This window comes from Delphinapterus leucas, chromosome 7 (genome assembly GCF_059928025.1).
Source record: "Delphinapterus leucas isolate spDelLeu-1000000601 "Yukka" chromosome 7, BTC_Dleu_Yukka2, whole genome shotgun sequence".
NCBI classification, from domain to species: Eukaryota; Metazoa; Chordata; class Mammalia; order Artiodactyla; family Monodontidae; genus Delphinapterus; species Delphinapterus leucas.
Genome location: NC_143135.1, coordinates 99,271,919 through 99,289,573, shown reverse-complemented (window position 1 = coordinate 99,289,573; position 17,655 = coordinate 99,271,919). Strand labels below are relative to the sequence as shown.

Here is a 17,655-nt window from a genome sequence, read left to right as displayed (position 1 = left end):
AGCGCAGATTTGTGCGGAAGCAGTGTGTGTGAGCGAGAAAAGGATGCGAGAGAGAAGTGGAGAGAAGGACGAAGTGAGGACGGAGACCGAGGAGGCTGACAAGGCCTCATCCTCGCTCGTGGCCAAGTGTCCCCGGCTCTCTCCTACAGGGTCGACCCCACACTGAGCGCCGGGCGCGACCACCGGCCTCCGAGAGGCCGCATCCCCTCTTCTCCCTCCCGCCGCCGGCGGAGCCCCGCGGGCCCGACCCCCGCGGCTGCCCGGCCGGCGCCCTGCGCGCCCCGAGCGCTGGGAGGGAGGGAGCAGCGAGCGAGCGAGCAAGGGAGGGAGGGAGGGGCTGCCGGTGGGAGGCAACCATGTGGTTCCAGCTCACTCTATTTTTCCCCCCCTCTCTTTCTTCACTCCTTTTTCTTTCCAAACAGGGAAAAGTGTTCCACGAAGCGGTAGGGTCTTTCTGCCTCGCCTTTTCCTCGCTGACCCGGGTTCCCGCTCCCGTCCGAGTGCCAGCTGGCAGGGCGAGCGCTGGAAGCCCTTCTGCGCCCGTTGCGGGGATCCCGGAGCGGGGCGCGAGGCGCGGGGCCGCTCCCGCGCCGGCACATGGCTGCAGCCGCCCCGCGCACACCCCGAGGCGCCGCGCCCAGCTTGCCCGAGGTCCGTCGGCTGAGCCCGCCCGCCCCGGAGCCAAGCAGCGACTGAGCGGGGAGGAGCCCGCGCCCGGGCATCGGGATGATCCTCCTCGTCCTGCTCGGGCTAGGTGAGTGCCTGGGGAGGGTGGGTGGCCCCGGGCACACACTGTCCCGCACCCGGGCCGCGATACGGGCTCCGAACGGTTGTCCCCGCGGCCCCCGGAGTGAGCCGGACGCCAGTGTCCCTGCCTCCCGGCCAGGGAGGAACACATCTGGCAGCGGAGGGCCGCCCAGTCGGCCATCGAAAACGTCTCGCACATCTGGGCCCTGGAGCAGCCTTGGGCGTTGGGGTGTTTCCTGGTTGAGTTTGGCCGAGAACTGCCTGGTGTGGCGGGTGCTTTTGGGGGTGGTGTTTAGTTTCAGGAGTATCTGGGGAAACTGGAGAATTGGGAGAGGGAAGGTATTATTCAGGAATTTTTGTGCCAGGTTCCTGAGGGTGGGGGGAGCTTTTTCGTTTCAAACAGGCGCCTGGAGGGCGCAGATTAGAAACAGATGTGTTGGAGGGTAAGCGAAAGGGAGTGGGAGAAGACGGGGAGAGGAAAGCAGGAGAGGGGAAAGGGCAGAGCCCCAGGAGGACCAGGAAGGTGCAGACAGACTGGGAGGGACGAAGAGGGGAAGGGAAAGGGCTGGGAGGGAGAGAGGAAAGAGGAGAGATGTGAGGCAGAACAGCAAGCCTGAGAGAGACTGATCAAGACAGAGAAAAATGGAGCGGAGGAGAGAATAGAGGGAAACAGGCTCTGGAGCCAAGAGAAGTGCTGCCCCGCGTGTCCCTTCTGGGGACTCCTGAGGCCTCAGAGGCCCTAAGGCATAGACTCACCCGGGCTAGAAGCAGGCAAGTTTACAGGACAGGGCAGGACAGTGCCCATCAAGGATGTGTGGGCAAGAGCTGACAGGAGGGAGATGCACCAGGGCAGGGAAGGCCGACTGGGGAGCTGAAGAAAAGTCATGATAGGCACCAGGGAAGCGTGGGCTACACCTAGAGCCAGGACCGAATGTGAGCCTGAGTTCAGAAAACCAAAGAGCCAGCAGGCGTGGTAAAGTGAGCGCTGCCCTGGAGACAAGGCCAGGTGAGAACTGGTCCCGGTTTCGAACTGACTCGCTGGGTGACCTTGGACCACTTACCCACTACCAGGCCTTCAGCTCCCTTCGCTCCCAAACAAGCAAGTGAGATGGTTCCTAAGTCCCTTCTGGCTCTGACAGCCTTAAACACCAGGAGTTTGTCAGGGACCTAATGGATGGAAAAGCCCCCAAACAAAAGCGAAGAGGCACTAAAAACTCCCTCTGAATTAGATGTCTAGAGCTCTCTGTCTCTCTTTTTGAAACCTTACAAACCAACTAGGCTATATGCATGCCTGCCTAGGCCAGCCTCAGGCCAACAATAACTCTTCACCCAGGTTAGAGGAATAAAAGAGGTGGATTAACCTAAACTATTGCTGAAGTAGGGCAGGTGAGGAGCCACGATTTTCTAAGCTCTTGTACATACCAGCCAAGTATTGCAGTGCTGCTCCTGAGCACAGCTGGCATATCTGGATGGCACCTCTGCTGGCCTCTACCCCTAAGCCACCAACCACCCGATGTCAGTAGGCTCAAACGTCAGAGCAGCCTTATTAAAAGCAGCTGGAACTCATTGAGTACTTATTATGCTGAGCATGTTATATGGGTTATCTTGTTGACTCATTTATTCTTCACGCCAACCCTATTGGCCACCCGCTATTATTACCCCGATTTTACAGGTGAAGAAAACAAGATGTAAAGAGGTCAGGTAACTTGCTCAAAGCTGTAGGCTCCTAGTTGGCAGAGATAGGATTTGAATGCAGGTTGTTTGCTTGCTAAACCGCCATGTTATAGTCTTCCGGTACCACAGAAGGACTCTTAAAGATGTTCTCTGCATTGAGATCCAGTTCAGTCCTATTCATGGAGCAGGAGATGTCAGCGAGATCCTGCCCCGCGGGAGGAGCCTGGGAAAGGGAAACAAAGCTAAGAGTGTTTGAGCACCTGCTCTACACCAGCCCCGTTTGGGCACAGTTTCTGGTGGAAAGTGACTTTGGCCCGCATGGTCAGTTGAAATCAGCTGGCTTTGATGATGGTCAACATCTGAGTTCATGAGAAAGAGGAACAGACCAAGACATGGATCAAAAGATGTCATTGGTTCCTTAGCCATTTTTTATTGAGTGCCTACTATGTGTATCATTCCTCTGGTGAGAATATCATCTGTTGGGTTGATGTCTTTCTCATAGAAGTTGTCTCTCATGATATCTTTTTTGGGAGGGTTCTGTCTTTATAAAATTGTTACAAACCAAATGCCATGTAGAAGAGAAAAAGTGGACCACTGACTTAGAAATTCTCCATAACTGGATGTTCATCTACTATTCACCTAATAATAGGATGTTCACCTACTATTAAGCTTTTGCCACATCAATGCCCTTGTCATGACATATGACATCCCAGCTCTGAATTGAATAAACTGTTCAAGTAAGAAGTCACAGAGGAGATGAGTTGAAGGGTCAGGACAAGGGACAGGGCAGAAAACCTGAGATGAGGTTGGAGAGCCAGAGACCAGCATTTGAGGGGAGCAACACTGAAGGAACTGAAATCCCTGCATGGGTCAGCAGCCCCTGGGGAACCACTCCTGTGGGCTGGATTAGCCTTATTTGCAAAGTGGTTTTGAGCCCTGGGATGCCTGGACGGGCACTCTTTAGGAAAGCCAGAAAGAAAGCCCTCAGTGTTGCCTGAATCCTAAAATCATCTCCTGCTCCCTGAAAGGAACAGATCCCGCGTGGCTTCTGGCCACTGCTAGCGTGATTTCTGGCCTCTTTTTTCTAGAGAAAGCACAGTATTGAAGGGGAATCAGGAGGGCTAAGTGTTCATAGTCTGAACAAGGATGGGCCAGTTGACTCCTTGCTTCCTGGACCCGCCAGTGAGTGAAATCAAATGTCCTGCCTTTCTGATGTGAATGAAAAGGAATGCTCTGAGCCCCACGGAGGAGAAACAAGGGGGACTTCATGGGTTACCCCAGCCCCTCCTCTGACCACCACCTCTCCCCTTCCCCTGTTGCTCAGGTCTCATTATCCTACCTGAACTTCTTCCTGGACTTCTGTAATAGCTGCCACGTGGTCTCCTGCCCAAGCTCTCTCTTCCCTTCCTACATACTGCTACCCGAGTAACCTCGTGAAACAGCTGGTATAAGGCAAAGAATTTGGATTAGGAATCTGGCAAGCTCTCTGGGTTCCTTGACTGCAGAATGGGGGTGGAGGGATTTTGAATTCGCATTCTCTCTGATTCCATGATCTTACTCTGCTCTTCCATAAACTTTTAGTAGTCTCCATTGCCTATAATGTCAAGTATAAACACTTCAATCTCATATTAAAGATTTTACACAGTATCATTCACAACTCACCCCCCAACAACTCTCCAAGAAACCTGGATTGCTTCCTGTACTCAAACCATGCCCCATGCTTCTTTCTGGCTCTATGCTTTTGTTTATGATAATCCCTCCACCAAAGATGCCCTCTTACTCTCCACCCTTACGGATTGTTGACCCTCCAGATCAAAATCATGTTCACTCTCCAAGTCTCACCTCAAATACCACTTCCTCCATACATCTGTCCATGATTTCAGCAACGGAATATACTTTTTTCCTTCCTTTGAATCCCAGTAGCCGTTCTATTATGCTACTTTGTATTACAGCGATCTGAATACTTACCCAACACTCCAGTTAGAGTGTAAGGTCCATGCCTCATTCATCTGGGTACCACTTTTAGTACCTAGCAGAAACTAAAAGCTTGTGAACTATCTGTTAAAATAATTGGATATTTGAAACATTTGGAACATTTAAGGTCAAGAGAGGTGAAAGATCTGGAGTATTATTACTCTTTGACTGTGGAACAACACAATTGCGAGGAGCCCAGTTTTAACTGTTTGCTTTTGTGCTGCCTTGTCCATTAATGCAAACAATGAGTACTGTTTTTAAAAAAATTATACATAGAACATTACATGGACAAAGACCAGATAATACATTTGTTATACAAACTTAATATATCAAGTACGTTAGTACCAGACATTAACAATAGAATTCATGGAAACTTTTGCCAGGATGGGGAAGGAGCTTTGTTTCCAAAAAAATGAGTCTGAGGAGTGCTTGAATGCTTGGTCCGCTGGCCTGTAGTTTAATGACGGGTCTCAGCAGGATTCCATGTCCTTCCCTCGTCTTCCCACATTAATGGTGATGGTTATAATATAGATACATTCCCGGTAGGCTCATATCTTGTCTCCTTCGATTTTTATCTTTTGCTCAGCTGGGCAAAGTATACATGAGTATATTTCATAAATGTACCTAATGATGATGAACTAGACAGACATTTTTAAAAGGTAGAATCAAAGATTAGCAGACGTGGGGAAAAGCTAAGACACTATCTAAATCAGTGGTTCTTAAAATTTTGAATCCCAGACCCCTCTGAGAATCCAGTGAAAACCCTGAATCCACTTCTTAGAAAAAGACACATATACATCAGATTTTCCTATAGCTTCTAGGGGTTCATTGACCTCCTGATACCGTTCCTTGGAACCCAATTAAATCCTTGATCTAAACCTACCCCTTCTTTTATGATGAGGAAAGAACCAAATTTCAGAGAGATTTGGCTAAAGTTAAACAGGTAGCTTAGTAGAAGGGCCAAGACAAGACCCCCTAGCTCCATAATCTGTCCTATCACACATTCTCGAAGTGGAAAACCTCTCTCCCTCCTTTTCAGCTCATGTAGTTCAGCTCTTCAGACGCTTCAGTTAAATGTAGTCAGTGCTGAATAATTGCCGTTGGTTTTATGTTGAGAAATTGTCTGAAAAATAGGGCCGATGTCATAACATTTCAGTTTAGCCATCGTAACTAGAAATCCTGGAAACTTCTGCAGTGCCTTGTATAATGTCTGGTATATTCAGGAAAAAGGGATTATACCCAGAGTCCTAAAGATGTAGGTGTGCCTACAAGGAATAGAATGGGAAATCAATAGCTCTAGCTCCTTCATAATTTTGCTGGGTCATTCTGGGCAAGTCATTATCCTGAGCCGCAATTTCTTTCTCTGTGAAACGAGATTACTAGACTCAGGTTATCTCTTTGTTTCCTTATACCATTAACATTCTCTGGGTTTTTTTTTATAATTCTGAGAACTTTCCGGCTGGCCCCGATGTGGCTGTGATCAGAACACACGGGTGTTACCGTGCTTACCTGACTTCTCTCAGGCACTGAGCCCTCATGGCAATAGGTAGCACACGATGATGAATCCGGAACGGCTGGCTGCCTATGTGAAGAGAGCAGCAGTGACTCCATCCTGGGTCTGCACTGGGGCACTGTTAGCCAGGCAGCATCATTCAAGGTCAGGGTAGATGGCCAGAGACCTCTGCCCTAGAAGCTTAGTACCTGAAATACTCACCAAAAGGACCTCATCCTGAGCAGAGTTACCTACAGAACAACCCCAAGCCTGGGCACCCAGGGTAGACTTCTGAGTAGAGGGTCTGTTGTATGAAACTGTTTGCAGGCATTAGCATTTCCTTCAGTTTTTAAAATTAAGGCATAATTTACATACAATAAAGTGCACCCACTAAGTGTGTAGCTTAATGATTTCCTTGCATGGATTTGAACTTGTGGTTGGGTTTTGAAATATGAATTGTGTATTATTAGCTCACTCGTAGTGCCTGAGAGAGAACTATGTGGGTAGGATTATTACGGCAGTAGAATTTATTGCTAACGTTTGTGCAAAGTTTCACAGTTTACAAAATATATCGACATACCTTATCTCATTCTCAAATCACTCTTTGAGAGTAAATGTCATTATTATGCCACTTTACAGGTAAATAAACTGAGGCCTAGAGAAATAAAGTGAGTTTCTCAAGATTACCCTCTCAGTAAATAGCTGAGCCAGGACGCCGACCCAGCGTTTTGGATTCCAAAAACTATTTGCTTTCCAATTATCAGGAGGCACATAGCTATTCTGAAATCAAGGCTTCTGTGTTACCAAGAAGAGAGGATCAGGCTGAAGCAAGGCTTCATTTACAGGATTCCAAACGATAAATCCCACAGTGGAAAGTTCGGTTAGAACATTTATCACCCCCTCCCCCCCCACTCCATTCAAATTGTTAAGAAATGGTTCGTTTGGGTTAATGTCTATTGTTTATAACCCAGAATTACTATGTATGTCGTACATGGGTTACTAGTTCCTTCTAACGAATCAGAAGACTGTCGTAGTTGTGGAGACCTCGCCTTGCTTTGGGGTTGGTTGCGTGAACTCCTTATTAGTCCTGAGGCTATGGATGGTGAGTGTATTGGCTACAGCTCACCCTATATGTTGCCTTTTGTAGTTAAATTCCTCTTTTCAGCAGTTTTGACTTCTTCCCAAAGAAGAATGCATTCGGTACCAAAAAAAAAAAAAAAAAAAATCTGGTTATCTGAGCTTCCTAACTGTCTAGAGTCTGGGAAAATAAGTTTATTTCCTTTGGCACCACATAGACCAGAATGGGGAAGAATGCTGAAGTCAGACAACCTTTATTTTGTTAGTGACAGTGGTTGGATCACTGTGTGTGGAGCCGCGGCCAGAGTCTGCTGGTGATAAGACTGAAGGCTACTTTGTTTCCACGGGACACAGGGGAGAAAGCCGCTGCCTTTGTGACCACACTGAGAAGGGAACATGGACAGCTGTCTTCCGAGGTCGGTGTGGAATATGGGAGGTTTTTCTGAAGCGAGGCAGCAAGGGGATCTGGAGAGTTGAGGTCACGAAAGGCGACAGGGGAGAAGAAAGAGGAGCGGGAGGAAGAGAGGAAGACACAGAAACAGAGAGCGAGGACGCAAAAGCGAAAAGCTCGGCCCTGCTGGCATTTACAGAGCAGCTTCTCTGAGCTCTTTCTATTTCACGGAGAGCGGCAGCAGCTTTCAGGAGCTTCCAGGGACTCTCATGTGTGTCCCATGACATTTTCGACATCATTCATGCACCCTCACTCACAAAACAACTAGAGAAGGGGGGCTCCTTCTGTAGTTCAGGCCCTGTGCTAGGCTCTCAGGTGCCACTGATGTGGAACACAGTTTCCACCATCTAAGAACTCAGGCCAGTGGGGCGACATAGTCATAAACAGGGAATTGCAGATACATGAGAGCGCTGTCATCAAGGAAAGTACCAGGGCTTTTAGGAGTCCTGGGGAGGTAGCAGCTCAATTCTGTGCCGTCTTACGGAGATGGGCTGTGTCTTCCCACGTGCATCTTCAGGACGGTGGCTGATGTTCCCCTGTCATCCACAGCACTTGCACATTAGTGGGGCTGGTGCTAAATAAACAGCTGGTGGCTTGATGGATCACCCCCATCATCATCAGAAGGGACGGATTCAGTGCTGTGTGTCCTGGGCATTCAGCCAGGTGCTTTCTGGAAGGATCGGACCTCCCGACATCCTTGCCTATTGAAAGTTATGGTTCGTTCTCCCTCACAACCTGCCAGTTACATAGCTGCCTCTGGTTCCTCGTCCCTCATGGGATGTTTAAAAAAAGAAAAGAAAAGAAAAAGAGGAAGAAATACATCAGTGAATTTGGATCTCTTAATTAAGAACGGTGGTCTGGTCACCTGAGGTTTTAGTAATATTTGTCCATGTGGAAAGTGAATAGGATCAAGCCGAAAAGGAACTTTTTGCTCCAGAAGAAATCTGGTGTATTGAACAGACTCAGCCCCTGACATAACCTTACTTCTTTTCTTGTTGGGAGGGTTGGGGGTGAGGGGGTGTCAAATCCTGGAGAGGGAAAGTGCTTTGCGACTTCACTGTTTAAATTTAGGCTTGGGTTTGTGGGGATCATTTTAACTTGGAGCAATAAGCCTTCCAACCCAGCCTCTGTCACTTCTCATTACTTCCGGTGACAGTTCCACTTATTTCCAATCACTCTTCAAGGGAAGAGTGGGGGAAGGCACATAGGCGGCCATGTGGATGTGCCGCGTAGCCACTTCTGTAAGAGCTCAGCCCCGGGCTCCTGGCTGGGCCACTTTATAACCGTGTGACCTTGGGCACCTCACCTTCCTGACCTTAGTTTTCTCACCAGTACTCACATCTATTAACAATTCATAGGTTTGTTGTGAGAATTAAATGAGGCAATGCATACAAAGAATTTTAGCATCCTGCTTGGTACATAATAAGCTAATAAATGGCTGTCCTGATTCCCATGACTGTCCTTGCTGGGAGAGGCTCAGCCCAGAGGTATTTGGAGGGTCTGCTTGAAGCCAGCAGACACCAGGCCAGCAGGGCCAGCCTTCAGGGCTCCGGTCACCACTGCCCCTCCATCCTGCAGATGAGTTCCCAGATGTCCTTCGGGGAATGTCACCCTGCTCCAGGATCCCAAGAGATGCATAAACCCTGTCTGTGCCCCAGTTGTCTGTAACTGCTCTAGGAGAGTAACTTTTTGTGTTATTCAGCTCCAGGCAAGAGGCGCCCTTCCTTATGCTGCCCTGCATACTGTCTGCAGGTTGCTGAAGCTGAATCACAGGGGGCCAGACTTATGTTCCCCACTCTGCCCTCTCCATCACACGCTCCCCAAGGCCTGTGCCCGCTTGGGCTGTCCAGCCTGGGCAAACACAGGCTGGTTAATTTCTGCTTTTGCTGTCAGGTAATGTTTTATTGAGCACCTATTATGTAGCAGGCATCATGCTAGGGACTTTCATACCAGAAATTTCTGGTATCCTCACAACAATCTGTGAGGCCGGTATTATTTTTTTTAAATATTTATTTTATTTAATTTATTTATTTGGTTGCACTGGTCTTAGTTGTGGCTCTTTAGTTGTGGCTCACCGGCTCCCCAGTTGTGGCATGCAAACTCTTAGTTGTGGCATGCATATGGGATCTAGTTACCTGACCAGGGATCGAACCCGGGCCCCCTGCATTGGGAACGCGGAGTCTTAACCACTGCGCCACCAGGGAAGTCCACTGCAAGGCCAGTATTATTGTCATCCCTATTCTGGGTCAGAAAAGTTAGACTGAAGAGGTCAGGTGTTCTGTCGTAGGCTGTACAGCTGTACAGACTGGAGCTGAGTTTTCTTTCTGCTTCAGTAATGATCTGGGGAAGACAGGAGTGGAGAGACAGATGGATGACATACCTATGGGGACACATGGATGGGAGGCAACCATGTGGTCTTTGAGGATTTGGCCTAAGATGGAGCTGCAAGGCTCTGCATCCTCCACTTTTGTCCTGACCAAAATTAGATCCAGTGAGCCCAATACCCACATTCAAGACATGTTGAATTGTATTTCCTGTTTCAATTTGGGAGGAAAGGCAAACCTCAAGGTGGGAAGAAAAATGTCTGATTTTTTCCACTGACCTGAACAACAAAGAGTGTGGGCTAAACTGGGTGTCCCAGATTTCCGCAGACCTAGAATTCCCACTTAGAATGGATTCCTGGCCCAGGCGGGTAGAGTCTGGGTTTCTAGCCGAGGCCTGGTCTCCATCTGCTTTCCTTGGCTGGAGGTCCATCCCCCATCCCTCCAGCCAATAGCAAAGTTCAGGCTCCCGCCTTGCGGCCTCTCCATCCTCAGAGGAGGAGAGCCGGAAATGGGGCCACCTCTCCGTAGCCACCGTCTCTGCTCCACTGCCTCTCCCTCCCTGTTCCCGGAGTCCTGTAGCTTCCCAAGCCCTGAGGAATCCAGGTGACCGTCCTCATATGCCTGGCACCTGAGCCTGACCTTCCCCTTGCTCTTCCCCTCTCTCTCTCTGGACCCAGTGTGGCTGCTCTCGGATCTGGTACTTAATGAGAGAGAGACAGAGAAGCAGAGAGAGAGAGAGATAAGAGAGCAAGACAGAGAGAGACAGAAAAAACAGAGAAAGAGACAGAAAGAGACAAAGAAAGACAGAGAAACAGACATGCACACACAGAGACAAAGACACACAGAGATAGAGACAGAGAGAGAGAGAAACAGAGAGAGAGGGACAGAGTGAGACACACACACACACACACACACACACATGCAGCACAGGCAAGTGTGAACTCTGTACATCTCGTCTTTCCTGTGTTGCCCGGCACGTGGAGTCAAAGGTCCTCTTCCTCCCTCTTTCTCCTTTGTCTTGGTGGATTCACCCTGCACATCACTAACTCCACTAGGGTATCCGAGGTAGGGCAAACAGAGGAAATACAAGTCAATGATTACAGAAAGTGTTGGTGGGATTCAAAAAATATTATTTCCCAGCTCAGTGCTTATGTGTATGTTAGCGCATTTAATCTTCACGACAGCTTTGTGAGACAGGTATTGTCAGCCTCCATTTTATCGAAAAGGATCAGAGAGGTTAAGACATTTTCCTGGTGTTATACAGCTAATTAGTAGCAGAATCAAAAGGAGAAGTCAGGTCTTCTGGCTCCCAAACCATTGCTCATCCCCTTCCTCCACTGGACCATGAGCCTCCCTATGCATGGCAGCAACACCCCACAGCAGGACTCCTCACTGGCTCTCATCCTCCAGTGTCTCATTACCAGCTCATGGAGGGGGCAATGCATAAGCTTTGTCGCCAGATATGGCTGCCTTCAACTCTGGGAAGGCTTGAGATTTGTCTCGAGTGATCAACCGTTCTGATCTGCCCAGGACTGGGAGGTTTCTCAGGACGTGGAACACAGGATTTTCAATGATAAAACAAGGACAGTCCTGAGAAAACCATCTGGTTGGTCACCCAAGTAGTAGACCACTCTAAGTGTGATCCTCAGATGAGCGGCAGGGGTAGCACAGGGAGCTTGCTAGAAATGTAGCATCTCGGGTCCCACCCAGACCCACTGAACCAGGATCTGCAAGCTCCCTGCAGAACATAAGAAACATCTGAGAAGCTCCAGAGCAGGACCTCGGGCACCTTTGGCAGGAGTTGGGGAAATGGAAGATGTGCACCTGAGTTCCCTGACCTGGGACCATCACCTGCTGTAACCTCAGGTGATGTCCATTGACACTCAAGACTTAGGCTTATAGGCTGAGAGGAAAAGAGTTGAAGGTCCCAGACTTGAGCACATGGGGGTGAGAAGGCTGGAGGGTGTCTTGGTGCTGTGTGGGCATGAGTGATGCGTGGTTAAGCTTTTCTGTCTGTCCTTGGAATGATGACGTTATAAAGGTTCTGAAGTTTCCTGGATTCTCCTTTCCTTTTACTGGGGCGAGGCTGGAGCGGGCAGTGGCCGACAGCAAATTACCCAGGGTCTGCCTGGGGCCAGCAGCGGCCTATGCCCCTGGGGCCTGGAGACACGGGAAATGAGAGCACAGAGGGCAAAGCACCTAATTGAGCCATGCTCGCCGAAGAGCAGACTCTCCGAGTTAGTTATGGAAGGAATAGTAGGCTATTCAAGCAGCGCTCCACACCTACAGGGTTTCCTGTGCAACGCCTGGCTCCTCGTCGCAGGATCCTAACCTAGCTTTGCAAGCAAGCCGGCAGCGGCTACCTGGCCCTTCCTTCCCCATGGCGAGCACTTCACTGGGACGTAAATAGAAGTTATCACTGAACGTGTGCTCCAGCGAGGAGGTGGTTGGCCAACTCCTCACACGCTTCACGGGCTCCTCTAGGCCTTGGCTTATCTTAGAGTAAACCTGGGTCAAAGCAGGTGTTCCGTCCTTTGAGTGATGGTGGTGGTGTGTCGTCTTCTGTTAGTTTCTTTGCTCTCAAACCTGACTGTCACATGTGAAAACCACAGGTACCAGGCAAGGTAGGAAAAGACATTTGTAAGGCTGGGGTGGCGGAGCAGCCTCATACTAAATGAAGCATAACCCACATTGGTCCGCTTTCTCTCTGTTCTAAGTCACGTGCTCAGTAGGGGCTCTGAAAGAAGGGCAGCTCAAGGGCCGGGATGACAGGCAGGCCTGGAGATGGATGTGTTCATCTGCTCAGTTAGAGCCGTTTCAGACAAAGCCGATTTCTGCTGTGATTTTTTTTTTTTTTTGCGGTACACGGGCCTCTCACTGTTGTGGCCTCTCCCGTTGCGGAGCACAGGCTCCGAACACGCAGGCTCAGCAGCCATGGCTCACGGGCCCAGCCGCTCCGCGGCACGTGGGATCGTCCCGGACCGGGGCACGAACCCGCGTCCCCTGCATCGGCAGGCGGGCTCTCAACCACTGCGTCACCAGGGAAGCCCTCTGCTGTGATTTTAATCCCACCCTGACACCGAGAAATCAAACCATCGCTTTTCTCATAATAGGGAGAGATGCCTCTGACCTAGGTTGGTTTTGTAACAGTTTCGACTGTGCATGTTGTTTTCCCTGGGAGCTCCAAGGGCTTGGCTGTGGGTGGATTTTATCAGAAGATACAGATTTCCATTGTGAAGCAACTCCTGTGTGGTGTGCTGGATACTTGCTCATCCAAGTCCTATCAGGGGACCAGACTGACAGAGGAAAAAGGAAATGGTGAACGATGTCAGACGGAATGTAGTTAAAGACCAGAATGTTTGGTACAGACAGGAAGTGAAGTGCGGGATTTGGAAAAGGAGAGTCATTAAGGTGTAAGAGCTTCAGCAAACAGTGGAGCAAGAGTACGTGTCACGTGAGATGAAGATATTGTGTCAGGGGGTGGGTGAGGGGTCAGGAGCCTGGAGACGCGCAGCTGGGGGCATAGAGGGGGCAGGGAGGACACGGCGGTGGGTGGGGAGTAGTTGTGAAACAGTTATTCAGCCTCACTCTGGAAATAACACACAGTCATAGTTTACAGGCCAGTTTGGGGACCTACCTCAGGCAGTGTGGAGAAGGACCTTGGGCAACTCCCTCTCTGGGTCTCAGTTGTCACCGTGAACCAGGAGAGATCGGAGGGGAGAATTTCTAGGTCCTTCCCACTCTGCAGCAGGAGGACTCAGCTGCACTCCTTAGCGGGAGGCTTCAGACCCCGACGATCCGTCGCCATCCTCCCCGTGCAGGCATTGTGAGCTGATGCTTCACCTGTGCCCCCACCAGGTCTCCCTGCTCCCCCAGCTCCCTGGCTCTGCCCCCCGTGCTTTCCCTGGCACTAGAATAGACCCACATACAGCCTGACCTGCCCAGGCCTCTGCCTCTGAAAATGCTCGCATCCCAGGGCTTTTGCACATCTGTCCCTCGCCTGGAGCGCTCTCTTCCTGGCCTTTGCAAGGCTGGCTCTTACCTTACAGGTTTCAGTGCAAATATTTCCTCCGTGAGACCCTCCCTGAGCTCCACTCAGCCTCCCCTCTAACCAGAGCCTTGGCCTGATCACCTCACATTACCCTGCTCTATTTTCCCCCTAACATTTATCACGGTCTGAAGTCTTCTTCTTACCTCTGCTCATGCACTTGTCTCTTGTCTCTTTCTACGAGAGTCTGGACTTTGTATCACTGACTTCTGTATCCCCACAGTGCTTGACACAGAGATAGGTACTCAGTAAAGAGACGATAAATAAACATGTGCCTTTTTTCTCTGTGGTGTGCATAGCAACCGAGACATTTTATAAGTGCAAAAAGTTATTTAACGAGCCCTTCTCTGTGCAGAGCTCTTTGTATATGTTATCTCATTTAATCCTCATAACAACTCTACCATGTAGATACTATTAGGATCCCCTTTTACAGAGGAGGTGAAGTCCTTGCCAAAGTTACACAGCTAGTGAGCTGTGAAGTCTGGGTTTGAACCCAGGCAGTCTGACTGCAGAGCTGGTGCCGTAAGTTCATGTGCTATTCAGGTCACCTAAGCCAGCGCTTCTCAGACTTTAAGGTGCTTATGAATCAGCTGGGGACCTTCTTAAAATGCGAGATCTGATTTAGTAGGTCTGGGGTGGAGCCTGAGATTCCGTGTTTCCAACAAGTTTCCAGCTATGGCTGCTGGTCCATGGAAAATACCTCTCAGGAGGGAAGGGAGAGACGGAGGGAGAGAAACTGACCTCAGACAGGCCAGGTGGCTTTCCTTAGATCATGCAGCTAGTTCATGGCCAGCCTGGTGTCCTGGCTCCTAGCCTAAAGCTCTTTCAATGGCTCAGCAACCCCAAGGATTTTAAAGCATGTACACATCTTCAAAGACCGTTTGCAGGAATACAGCCACCTGAATTAGAGATTGCAAAGGGGCCCAAGATGCTGGCCTGTGCCCCCTATTCATCATGACCAGGATACCTGGTTGCTGCTGGGCTTCTTTCCGTCCCCGAGGCAGAGGGCATGGGAGGGGGTACGCGGAGATCACACACCTTGGCGGCTGAGTGTGTGTGCTTGGAGGAGGTCTGGAAATTCTGGGGAACCATTCATGTCTCTCAAAACAAAAACTGTCATGCCCAGGACAGAACGTGCCATTATCTCCAGTTTACCAAGCTCCCGCTGGCTGCTCTAAGGTTTGCGCATATGTCAATAGTATTTATTACAGGGAGCATCAGCTCATTTGAGCCGCCTCCACCCTTCCCCAGCCTTCCCAGTTCCTGCCTTCCTGACACAGAAGATTCAATTTATGAACACTTTTACACATTGGTCTATTCCCCCTCCCACCCAGCAGAAGTCCCTCTGGAAGATGACTGTCCATCCTCCAGTGGAACACACCGCAGGGTACTCAGAAACTGCAGAGCCCCATCCGCTCCAGGACAGCTCTTACCCTGGGAGGGACTTTCTGCTCTCAGTTGGAGATGCTTGAAACTGCCACCTCCCAAGGCTACAAAGATTAGGACTGCCATAATCTTACAAGTAAAGGGCCCTCCAATTTGTAAAGTGATGTTTTAAGAGCATTTCTCTGTGATGGGTACTGTGCTAGACATTTTCATATACACGTCACCTCATGTAATACTACAAGCACACCCTGAAGTATGTAGTGATCAATCCCCCTTTGACATATGGACACTGAGGGAGGGATTCAGTGACTCGCCTCAAGACAGACGACCGATGTCATTTCTACTGCATCATAGCTGCCCATCCTCCTTATAAATAGTTGAAGAACGTTCTTTCATGTTTGTCTCCTATCCTGCTCTCTCCTTTTACAAACTAAACACTCCTGTTTCCTTTAACCTTTCTCCGCAGTTATTACAACCATCATTAACTGAAGCCATGCTATGAGCCAGGGACCCAGTATGTAGACTGAATCTATCTCCACAAGAACCTTAAGACATCTCCATTTTGTAGATGAGCAAAGTGCTGAAACTCAGAAAAGTAATTTGTCCAATGTCACTTAATTAATAAGTGACAGAAAGCGAGGATTTGAGCCTGGGCCTCATAGGCTGTGAAAATGAGAAGAATGCTGGGTGAAGGGATGGAATGAGGACAGTGGGATTCGGGTGAGAAATGATGCAAACTTGGACATTCTCCCATCATAGCTATCTTTATTGTGTTGGCAGGCATGGCCTCCCTTACAGAATAACCATGTACTAAATTGGGCCTTCAGGGGAGCCGAATCTGTGCAGGGTGAGAGTTATTGAGGGCTTTGTTATTGAGAAGGTTATTTCACAGCAATGCTAAGTACTTCAAAAAAAAAACCCAACAGCTTTATTGAGATGTACAATAAACTGCATATATTTAAGGTATATAATTTGTTAGGTTTTGGCATATATATATATACACCCATGAAACCATCACCACCATCAAGATATTTTAAATATATGTCATAAATCCAAAAGGATGGCATGCCTACTTATGAATTTGGGGGGTTCTGATCTTCATGGAGGGTCTAGTATAAGGACCCAGGAAGAACGCAAACCACCTCCAATCCCTGGAAAGCCTTGTGGAAGGTTTAGACCTGAGGTCAGCGGTAGTCCAGATCTGCAGGACCCTCCAGCTCCCTTTGCTTCTAGATGTTCATACTACTTTGCAGTTTTCTGACTTATTTTGACCTTGAGGCCAGAGCCCACATCTCCAGCCCTGTTTGGCTTCTCTGGATTCCCGTGAACCTTTCAGGAATAAGTTAACTATCAGGTTCTTGGGGTTGAAAAATTAAGTAAGATGGAACCCAATGGGGCTGTTCCTCCAGTTCAGGGGCCCGTCTTTTCAGGGTTCTGGATTCAGTAAGGATGAGATGGCCCATCCGAGTCTCCAGGAGATAGGAGGCACCGGGTCAATGTCCAATTCCTATCTCCCTGCTGCCCCTCTTACCTCACCCTTGCCTCCTGAAACCCTGTCCCCAAATACACACTGCATTAAAGGGAGCAAAGACACCCTAAGTCCTTCCAGGGAAGGACTCTGAATGCAAAGACAGAGGCTTGCTCTGGGATAGCTCAATGGCCTACATACCCCCTTCACTCTAAGACCGTCCTCATTTCCCTCAGTTGAAGTAATCTTTGTCTGCTCTAAACTCCCAAAACTATCATTATGTCACCAATCACCTTCTACCCTTAGAAATATAATTATTCACTTTCTGGACTGTACGCTTTCTCAGGCATGATCCTGGTTTGATCCATCTTTGCATCCCCTGCAGTGTCTAACACATAGTACACATGGTACTCGTTGAACAAATGAATGAATGACCCACCTTGTCCTAAACCTCAGGGAAGAGCCGTGTCGCTTTGCTTAGGCAGGACTCAGAGCTGAGCCTAGCATTATCCCAGTGTCTCGCACATCAGATGTCACACATGGAGTAGTGGTATATTACACCCAAAATGTGACTCTCACTCGGGTGGTATAAATAGAGCCAGAAAGATGCATGCACCTTTGCACACGAAATGTGATTCTCACTTGGGTGACATAAATAGAGCCAGAAAGATGCATCCACCATCTTTGCACACACGGTTAATTCTCAGCAAAGGTGAGGCTTAGCTTGCTAGGCTTGGCTCACAGAAGGAAACGGGCTGCTGATAACTGGTCAGCCTGCCGCTGCTGGTGAGGCCGTCGCCGAGGGAGATGTGGCTCCCGCCTCCAGTGCTTCCAGCTGGTACTGATGAGCCAGGGGAAGGCAGGTGGTTGAAGCGGGAGAGAGTAGTTCTGAGCAAGGCGGGGTGAGGGATTCAGCAACTAGGGTCCCATTTGGAAAGAAGTCTACAGCGTCCTGGTACCTGTGGGCTGCCAGTCCAATTCCCCGTCCAGAGACAGCCATTCCTTGTGGACAGA

General features: G+C 49.3%; 1 protein-coding gene across 1 annotated transcript in view; it reads left to right on the top strand.

Annotated features, from left to right (window-relative positions):
• The first annotated feature begins 650 nt into the window (after positions 1-650).
• CLMP (CXADR like cell adhesion molecule) overlaps positions 651-17,655 on the top strand; it is a 93,783-nt gene continuing 76,778 nt past the window's right edge. Inside the window, exon 1 of the mRNA XM_022560221.2 lies at positions 651-754. Within this exon, the coding sequence (XP_022415929.1) occupies positions 727-754 (28 nt within the window). The 5' untranslated portion in view covers positions 651-726. The remainder of the gene's footprint in view (positions 755-17,655) is intronic.